Raw genomic sequence first — 10,152 nt, forward strand, 5'->3', positions numbered from 1 at the left:
CTCTTAAATAAGTCTGAACGGTGTTCTGACCGGGGACGGAGGCAGGATCGGGCCAGGGCCCGGGCCGGCTTCAGCGTACTGCAGCTACAGCGCTTCCGAACCATGGCCTGTAGCCCCGGGCAGGCTTCACTGTGGCACTGTAGCCCTTGGCTACCGGCAGTACAGGAGAAATCTGAAGAAACTAGACAGCCAGGACACTGGCTGCTGTCGTGTCACACACACAAAAAAATAAATTGAATTGCATCAAGCAAGGATAATTAGGGCTCAGCTTGTGTGGGGGAACGGGAATGGGGCACACTCACTGTTGTGCATTCAAGAAAGGCCTGGGATCCTCTTCTGAATTTCTTACATGGGTGTTAAACACCAGCTTCAGACGAGCAGTGGATGGGTAGCGATAGGCAATAGCATAGCACACCCTTTCTTCCCTGAAGCCAGGCCAGGCAACGGTCCAGTACCAATTATAGGTACCCGGGACAGTGCATTAACACGACTCAACCAGGAGCGGGCGAGCGATCACCATTGCCGAGCCCAGGATTTGCCCTACTACTCTGTAACTTGAACACAGTCCAAGGTTTACAGATTGCCAGACCAAAGCAAGCTCCAGCGAATTGAGATGTTTCTTCTCCAAATAAATTGAGTGAAAGCGTCTGAAGAACACCGAGAAGAATTGCTTGCAGTGTACTCGTGGATTCTGAATGGAACTAGGTGATGAAAGCTATGCAAGGTGCGGCAGTAGGCCTGTGGTTTTTTTGGGTAGAGGAGAGGCATGGCGGCCATGGATGGATGGATGGGATGGCGGCATGGGCATGCCTGAACCTGAACCTGAACCTGAACCTGGACAAGCAAGCAAGCTGCACTGTCTCTCTGATAGTCTGATTGTGCCTCCGCCCGCTGCTCGCGTGTGCGTGCGTGCGTGGGCGTACAGTTACCTAGCACGTATAGTACGAGTAGTACCCATCGTCAGTCAATCATCACGCGCGGCATGGGACTGTTGAAAACCCGCTCTTGATGCAGCACTGCTTCATCATTGGCATCATGGGTTTCAGAGCGACCTCCCTCCTCTGTGTCTCTTTGATTCTTCATCCTCCTAGCGGCCGGGTAGCAGCATGCAGGCAGGGAGCGTGGGATTGGTCTATTGTGGCCACGGCAACGTGGCGTCATAGACTCATGGTGCCCTGTCCTCTGTTGTACTACAAGCAATGATTTCCTCTTCATTTGTTCGCTTGTCCTCGACACAGGTTGAATTCGTGCCTACAGATGAAGGACTTGCGCAATCTATCTAAAAAATCGTTACGAATTCGAATTCACGTTGATTGCTCCCCTTATCTTCTAGATTGGTGGTGTTTTAGTATCTTACCGCTTGAATGAAATTCGTTATTCTAACCTCAAGTTTTACTGCTCATCACGAGCTTAAATGAGCTCGCGAGCAGTAGGTGACTTTTGGTTTTAGATGTGTTATTTAGGAAAGAAGGAGCAAAATATCGCAAATGATATAACTCGCTTACTGCTAAATGTATCTCTTTTTTTTTTAGAAAGTGCTAAATGTATCTTTGTCTCGCCTTTGGCGCCAGCTGTGTAATAGTCTAAGTGGACTGGCCCAATAGAGCGGTTCTGGGAAGGTTCCATTGACAGGTACAATTCGGTTTTGAACCTTCCGCGTATTTTTTTCTTTCCTTTTTTCCCTTTGTGTGTTTTCTTGGTCGGGTTTCTTAGAGTTTTTTCTTATTTTATGATCTGTGTTTTTTTTGGTTCTCTTTGTTTTTTTTCGGTTTTTCTGGTTCGTTTTTTCTTACTACCTTCGTCTCAAAATATATGATGTATTTGTAGGCTACTGTAGCCTAAAAAATGTCATATATTTCGAGACAGAGGTAGTATTTTTATCAAACACATGTCATTTTTAATAGAAGTTAAACATTTTTGGATACATGTTGAAAATTTGTCACATGCACATTAGACATTCTTTGTACATAAGTTGAACAGTTTTCAAATACACGTAGAAACATTTTGAATGCACACTGAACATTTTTCTGAATACATGTTGAACATTTAACAGATACACGGTGAACATTTTTTCAAAACACATTGAACAATTTTTAAGTATTGAACATTTTCTAAATTCACACTGAATGTTTTTCAAAAATGCGCAAATCATTTTTAAGTGTTGAACATTTTCTCAATCCACACTGAATGTTTTGAAAATACACGGGGAGCATTTTTCATTAATAATAATAATATGAATATTTTTCAAAACACGCAAAACATTTTGTAAGCGTTAGGAACATTTCTTTAAATGCCATGAACTTTTTTTTCCATATGGTACAAAACATTTTCCAAAGTGACGCGAACATCTTTTCCTAATAATGTCACAAACATATCTCTGTAAATGTGATGAACAATGTTTTGATGATATGAACATTTTTTACAATTGACATGAAAAGTGTTTTGCAGTAGATGAACATTTTTAATGTTTAGTGATTTTTCTAAATTTTAGTAGGATAATTTTCGATATATGTATATATTAGTTTTCGAAAAATATAAAAAAAGAGAATAATCTGTAATTTGTAATATGTATATGGGCCGCAGCAAACGGCGAACGTACATACTATAACGATGTAACAGCCGACGCAACGATCAGTTTGAGAGACGTAGATGCTCCCTGGAATAATCTGTAATTTGAGTAGTAGCTGCGGCCCATCTCTACATGCCACGGCCTAACAGTTGAGGCCCAAACAGTTGGCTTTGCAGCGTCGTCTCAAAAAAAAAAGTTGGCTTTGCAGGGCAATAAAAAACTACCGCACGCGGTCAAAGGTTGAGTGTTCTGGAAAGACGCGCTCAGTCATCGGAAGCGGCTCCCCGACAGCTGGAACGTGCCCAGTCGACGAGGAATGGGTTCCAGTCACTGATCTGTGGTCCCGCCGTTGCACAGCCTGTCATTCGGGTATAAAGTGGACCCATATTATATGTTCATTCTGAATATAAAATAACCCCAGGCGTGATCCTGCTGGGCCCCACGCGATTGAGTACGCTTTGGATGTTTTAAGAAAAGCCAAGCTTTTTCTGTGCAGCTAGACCCTGAACATTTCTAGATTTTACAGAACTACCCAGCCTAATCCACATAACCATGCATTATTCATGGAGAAACAATTGGTCTTGGATCTTCTTTTTGTTTAGATTTTTTTAGCAACCTTTTTTTGTTTAGATTTGTCAAACAACAAACCGTTGAAACAAAAATAATACCCCCTCCATCCTAAAATTGTTGTCTTCAATTTGTCTAGATACTGATCATGTGGAGGTCAGCTTACGTTACACTTAGAGGCGAACACAAATCAAATGAAAACAATCGTCATAGTTCCACAGAGATATACTCCCTCCGTTCCTAAATATTTGTCTTTTTAGAGATTTCAAATGGACAACCAAATACGGATGTATATAGACACATTTTAGAATGTAGATTCACTCATTTTGATCCGTATGTAGTCACTTGTTGAAATCTCTAAAAAAACAAATATTAACGGAGGGAGTACAAGCAAACACTGTCACAACAGTCACACCCACCCCTTTAACGAACAAATGGATCACTTATGCCACTTTTGAAGCATCATGTTGCTTCTCCCAAGTTTTCCAGGATTTTCAATGCACAAAATTTTCCTAATTGCTTTAATTTCCGAACGATCTACTCGCTCTGTCTCCCATATTAATTGTAATAACGTCTTATATTCCCGCAAAAAAAAACATCTTATATCATAGGACAGAGGGAGTAGTATTTAAAATTCAAGCACAAACTACATATTTGTTCCCCTTAGAAGTGGATAATAAATGTGCATATGCAAAAATGCTAGAAAATGTTCGTAGGTGCTAACTCTATGTCTAAGCTATAACTAAAATGACGTGACCTTGATTCGACACCTATGTGTCTCAACATCAACAACGTTCCGTAGGTCGCTGTTGCGTCAGCAAGTCCTATATTCATCGACATTTTGCTATATATAGCTTCCTCGGTCTCCGATCTCCATGATTTTTAGTCTTGGCCGAACGCTGTGAGCGCGCGTGTGTTCACTCTTTGATCATGTATTGCGTCTACATGATTTGCTAGACCCTGTTGGCTAGGCCCGCAAGCAGCGCAGGCGCACGATGTTTAGAGATTTCTTTTGTAAAATAAAAATATGCCTCCAAGGACTAGTCCTGAACGGAGTATTATAAAAACCAATATTATGAAACCGCGAGGATCTATCTATCTATAAACATCCTCCCCTCGACCTTTACGGAATGAGAACGGAATCCCTTTTGCGGCCCACCCCTGGAAAGTTCCGTAAATTCCCGTCCCGTGGAGACAGCGGCCCAACACCAACAGCAACCTGGTAGTACTACTAGTACTGGTAAACAAATTTCGAGTGGCCAACAGCAAGGAGGATCGATCTCCAGAGAGATTACTCGCTCCCTCCCCCGCGGCGTTTCTTGGATTTGTCTCCGGAGGAGGAATCCGGAGCGCCCCATCCGCGTCTCGATCGAATCGCCGGCCCCGTCGCTTCCGCGGAGCTCCCCCGATCCCGTCGCCCGGTGCGGTTCGAATTCCGCCCGAATTGGCGTTCTTGGCGATCGGTTTGGAGGCGGGACTGGATTCTTGATTGGCTGGCCGAGTTGTCTCTGCGGGGAAGCTCCGTCGGCCGGGAATCGCGCCTTCCTCGTCCGGCCAAGGTGAGCGGCGAGTTCTTCGATCGGTTAGTTCGGTACAACTGTCAGCGCTTAGCGGTGGGGATTCTCTGCGGAATTCCCCCCTTGTTTCTAGCAGAATTCAGGAGTGAGTTTCAATGTTTCTTTTGTACCTAGTACTGTATATGTGCTAAATTCGGAGTCTTTGTTGGAATATCTCTGAGTGATGCTCTATTACAGACGAAAAAGAACTGATGCTCTCTCCATTTTTTTTAGAGAAATACCAATCTTGGTAATTGTGGTGGTCAATTCCCAAAGTATATCATCAAATTGTGCTGTTTTTAATCATGTTATGTATGCACTACTTTCTGTAGGATCATTGCTCAAATAATACCAAGCTGTGCAATGTCATGGTTGCCAGTGGCTAAACATCGCGATTCTTAATACACAATTCTTTCCGCCAGGGAAATGTGCTAACGAGGGTCTAATGGGGCATGATGGAGGGCAGGAAAGACAGGGGGAGATCTCGTAGCGTGTTTCGGCGGATGGCGATGCAGTGCCTCTGCTCCGGGGAGCAGGCCAATCTGGTGGATGAGCTGAACCCGTCCAATGGCGAAATCGAGTTGTATGCCAAAAATGACGGTCTTCGGGAAGCCGAGTTGTCTCTCCAGGAGGGTGGTTCCCTTAACTATGAGGTTGGTGCTTCATCTTGTAGCATAAATCTTCTCATGACCAACAGTGCTTTTTTGTTGTTGAATCTGCTCATCGTTTTGAATTGTCTACTCTAATGCTTATATCACGTTTTCCTTGTACACTTTGCTTCATGCCAAACGATACTATATGCAACTGAAGTCCTTGAGCTGTTTATCGGACTGTTTCATGTATTGATTGTCTATTTTTTCTCCAGAAGAGGGAATCATTTTGTCTTTGATTCTGCTGCATAATGTGTCAAAAACATCTGCCTGTGACATCTTGTACACGCTTTCTGAAATTATATGTCCCTCTGCCTGCTATTTCTCTTCATTGTAATTCTATATTCAATTTTATGCTAGTTTGTAGTTACCATCCTATAAATCACAACACAGTACATACTCTGAATTTCTGCACCCTGTGTGCTGTAGTACATCAGTCTGCAATTTGTACCTGTTGGTATGCTCTATTTCTCAAGTGCTTTCACATGTGTAAGAAAGATGCCTTGCCTAATGATTGTAAGCTTCATAGCCGTCCCAATAAGGGTGCTCCAAATTTATTTCATTCATAGTTCATAAGTGTAAATACCAATAAATTTTCAGGAAGCAAGGGCATTGCTTGCAAAAGTCGAGTACCAACAGGGGCATGTTGAAGAAGCACTTCGTGTGCTTGATGGGATAAATACGGCTGAATTAATTCCTTTGGTGAAAATGTCCATCAGTAGATTAGCAAGGGCCGATCCACATTCCAGTTATCCACCAATGTCCTTGCATACTGTCAATCTAGTAATGGAGACAATATATCTCAAAACTATAGCACTTCGTGATCTTGGGAAGTTGAAAGGTACAACCCGTACCTCTCGTTTTTGTACGGATGCCCATCATTTGATCTTCTCTTCATCTCTGTCATACTATTTCAAACATTACTTCAACTCAATTTCGTTTTGCAGAAGCTGCACAGGAGTGCAGTACAATATTGGATGTTATAGAATCAGCACTGCCTAAGGGCTTACCAGCCAACTTTGGAGATGGTAGTAACTTGAATGCAACAATACGCAGTGCCGTTGAGTTGCTTCCTGAGCTATGGAAATTAGCGGATTTCCCTCCTGAAGCGCTCTCTTCATATAGGAGGGCTCTCCTTAGTAGTTGGAATCTCGATGCAAAGGCCATTGGTAGAATACAGAAGGAGTTTGCTATTTTTCTCCTATACAGTGGCTGTGAGGCCTGCACTCCACCTCTTCGATCCCAATTGGATGGTTCATTTGTACCTCAGAATAATTTGGAGGAAGCTATTCTTCTTTTGATGATTTTATTGATGAAATTCAACCTTAAGAGGCTTGAGAGAGACCCAACTGTGATGCATCATCTGACTTTTGCATTGTCCATATCAGGGCGGTTAAAACCTCTAGCCGGTCAGTTTGAAAAACTATTACCTGGTGTGTTACACAGCAGAGAGTGGCTGTACAATGTTGCACTGTGTTACCTAGCAGAAGAAGATGATCTAGCTGCCCTCAATCTGCTCAAAATGATACTAAGATTTGGAGAGGACTCCAGTTGTCTCAAAGAACTTCTTCTAACTTCAAAAATTTGTAGCGAGAACGGTGCACATGCTGAAGAAGGTGCATCCTATGCACGCAGAGCCCTTGCTAGTCTCGATGGAGGTTGTGACCAGTTAGAGGTTGTCGCGGACCTTCTACTTGGCATTTCCCTCTCCCGTCAAGCTAGATATGCTCCGAGTGGTACGGAGAGGGCTTCTCAGCAGCGTGAAGCACTGAAGGTGCTTGGTGTTGCTGAAAAGAAGATGCAAGACAAAGATTTTAGGGTACTGTACAATCTGAGCCTTGAAAATGCTGAGCAGAGGAAACTAGATGTAGCAGCTCTTTATGCAAAGAAGTTACTGAAATTGGAGAATGGTTCAGAATTAAGGAGCTGGCTCCTTGTAGCTCGTATCACGAGTGCTCAAAAACGGTTCGAAGATGCTGAATCTATTGTAAATGCTGCCCTTGATCAGACTGCAAAGTGTTGCCAAGGAGATCTGTTGCAAACCAAAGCCAAAATTCAGGCTGCAAATGGGCAATTTAAGAAGGCAGTCGAGACTTATACCCAGCTTCTTGCTGTCATCCAACTCAGGAAGAAAAGTTTCAACTCTGGGAATTTTGTATTACAGGTAGCTACCTGATAAAAAATCGATTTTGGAGTTTTTCCTAAAACATACGACTGTCGTGCTTAATATTTTCACAGCATTATCTTTCATTTCTGTACTGTATCTATTTGCATATATGATGACAAACTGAAAACAAAAATCTGTATCTGTTAAATAAATAACCTTTTACTGTAATAAGAAAAAGCCAGCCCGAACAGTTTCTTATCATATCTTTGATTAATGACAGCTAGAAGGACAAGCATCTTACATGATTTTTAAGCATATACATTCAGTTGACAGAATAAATTGCAATGCCATGTTGGGAATGATTGCTTTTGAGTAAAAGGGGAGAGCATTGTTCTGTTTGCCGCATACAGTTATGGGATTCCATTAGAAAAAGAAGTGAGAAGACTTCTGATATCGCTGTTCAACTTTTCGCAGGGCTCGAAGGATGATGGTAGCATGGAAACAGAGGCATGGTACAATCTGGCCCTTCTGTACCTAAGCCTGTCACAGTGGAGGGATACAGAGCTTTGCATATCGAAAATAAAGGCTATCAGTGCATATTCTCCCTTGGCTTATCATGCTACAGGTGCTTCATATTCTCCTTACCACCAACTTCCCCATTCTCAAGAATCCTTGCACCGTGTTGACACAACAACATTTTCAGTAGTTCACAAGGAGACACCAATTCTTCACCGGAAAACAAAATTCATTCTTAATATTTACGAAGATGTTTATCCATGCAGGAAAGCTACTTGAAGCAAGAGGGTTTCTAAAGGAGGCTCTTGGAGCATACTCCAAAGCATTGGATCTCGACCCTAAGCACGTACCGAGTTTGATATCTGCCGCCGTTGCTCTTCGACAGCTTGGAGGCAGGCCCTTGCCTGCCGCAAGGTGCCTCCTATCTGACGCACTGAGACTGGACAGAACGAACCATGTTGCATGGTTTAACCTCGGCCTAACCTATGAAGATGAAGGGGGCAGTTCATCAGCAGCACTTGAAGCTGCCGAATGTTTTCAGGCGGCTGCCCTTCTCGAAGAAACCGCCCCGGCTGAACCGTTCAGATAACATCGCATCCAACTTTTATAGGGAATAATCAAACTGTGAGCAGTTGTAGGTCTCATATATAGGATGAATAGTGGGTTTGAAGAAAAGAAGTATACACGGTACAGAAAATAGTAAAATACAAAACGCATGTATCATCATAATTGCGTTGATTTTACCAACATGTTGAAATTATATATAGCATCACACGCCCTGGCAGCTCGTGTTTAACTGGCAACTTTTTGCTATGTGATTTGGCTGTAATTTTGAAAGAGCACACGTGAAACGTTGTTAATATCACTTCACTATCAGTACATTTTGACCAGCACAGAATGCAAACCAGATGCTGTAATAAGCACTAAGGCAGGGATTGAAAACACATGCATTTTTTTCACAGAGTAAACGTCACTGGAAGAACCACAACCATTACTCAACTGGATTGGATGTTATGTGAAACCAAATACATTTTTTTTAAAACCGGCAAGCAGCGTTTTTTTTAAACTTCTGCGAGAGGCACGGATTTGCTTCCATGAGAGGCACAGTCGTGCCTCGGATTTGCTTTCGTGAGAGGAACAACAAGTTTTTTTTCAGGAGAGGCACAGTCGTGACTCTTTTGAAAAGAAAAAAAACATGCTCCCGGTTAGTTTTTTTGTCTGTTTTTTGCCTTTTTTTCAGAAAAAAATTCATCAAAACTAATCAAGACGAGACCTATTTTCAAAGATCTCAACGCGAGGAATCCAACGGTGAAAACGGTTTGATATTTGGACGCACGGTTTAAGAGATGTAATGTTTTGAATAAACGGATCTACGGAAAAAGGAAACTCTCAGGTTGCAACAACTGGCACACATGCGTCACTTGTTGCAATCTGAGGAGGTGGGAATGACCTTTGCAAAGGGTGCTCCTTAATTAGTGATTTCAACGGTGGGAAGCTTTGAGTAACTTTCCATTCCGATTTTCTTTCTGTTTTCTCCTTCGGTGTTTTTCATTATTTTTTTAAAAATTTTCTTTTTCTCTTCAAAATTTTTACTTTTTGTTTTCATTTTTGGCCATCCTCTCTTTAAATTCATGATTTATTTTCATATTCGTGAAAAAAATTAGTTTCATTTTTTTTCATTTTTATGATTTTTCTAAAATCGATGAAATTTTCTCAAATTCCTGATTTTTTTTTCAAACAGGTGATTTTTTAATCCGTAAATGTCATTAAATTTAGGATATTCTTTTATCAAATTTGTGAACTCTTTTCGCATCCAAGAGCCTTTTCAAACCCAAGAACTTTTTTAAATCCATAAACATTCATTAAATGAGTGAACTTTTTACAGAGTCCACACAATGTTTTTGAAACTCATCAATGTTTCTCAAATTAATGGACTAAATCTCAAGCCTTTTAAAATCCGTGAACACTTTTTCATATCAGAGCACTTTTTTTAGTTCCACAAATTTCTTTTCAAATTCATTTTTTTTCAAAATTATATGTTTTTTGAAATCATAGTTTTTTAAGTGCACAAATTTTCCAATGAAACTATATTAAACTGGTGGCCATGTTACTTAGCGAACGTGCCTCGTGAAAGAGCGAGGAGGTACGAGAGGATAGGTGGCACTTTCGGGCTGTGGCCCACATAGC

The 10,152-nt window shown here is 41.7% G+C and overlaps 1 protein-coding gene across 3 annotated transcripts; it reads left to right on the plus strand.

Moving 5' to 3' along the window:
* The first annotated feature begins 4,323 nt into the window (after window positions 1–4,323).
* LOC123098938 (protein NPGR2) lies at window positions 4,324–8,761 on the plus strand. 3 transcript variants are annotated; one of them, XM_044521018.1, is made up of 6 exons: window positions 4,324–4,695; window positions 5,025–5,345; window positions 5,943–6,183; window positions 6,290–7,506; window positions 7,924–8,074; window positions 8,232–8,761. In XM_044521018.1, the coding sequence occupies exons 2-6, from the start codon at window positions 5,145–5,147 to the stop codon at window positions 8,552–8,554; spliced, it is 2,133 nt and encodes a 710-aa protein (XP_044376953.1). In that variant the 5' UTR covers window positions 4,324–4,695; window positions 5,025–5,144; the 3' UTR covers window positions 8,555–8,761. The 3 variants fall into 3 exon arrangements, with proteins under 3 accessions (XP_044376953.1, XP_044376952.1, XP_044376954.1); XM_044521017.1 differs by having other exon boundaries at window positions 5,115–5,345; XM_044521019.1 differs by having other exon boundaries at window positions 5,159–5,345.
* The last annotated feature ends 1,391 nt before the right edge of the window (window positions 8,762–10,152 follow it).

This window comes from Triticum aestivum, chromosome 4D, assembly GCF_018294505.1.
Source record: "Triticum aestivum cultivar Chinese Spring chromosome 4D, IWGSC CS RefSeq v2.1, whole genome shotgun sequence".
NCBI classification, from domain to species: domain Eukaryota; kingdom Viridiplantae; phylum Streptophyta; class Magnoliopsida; order Poales; family Poaceae; genus Triticum; species Triticum aestivum.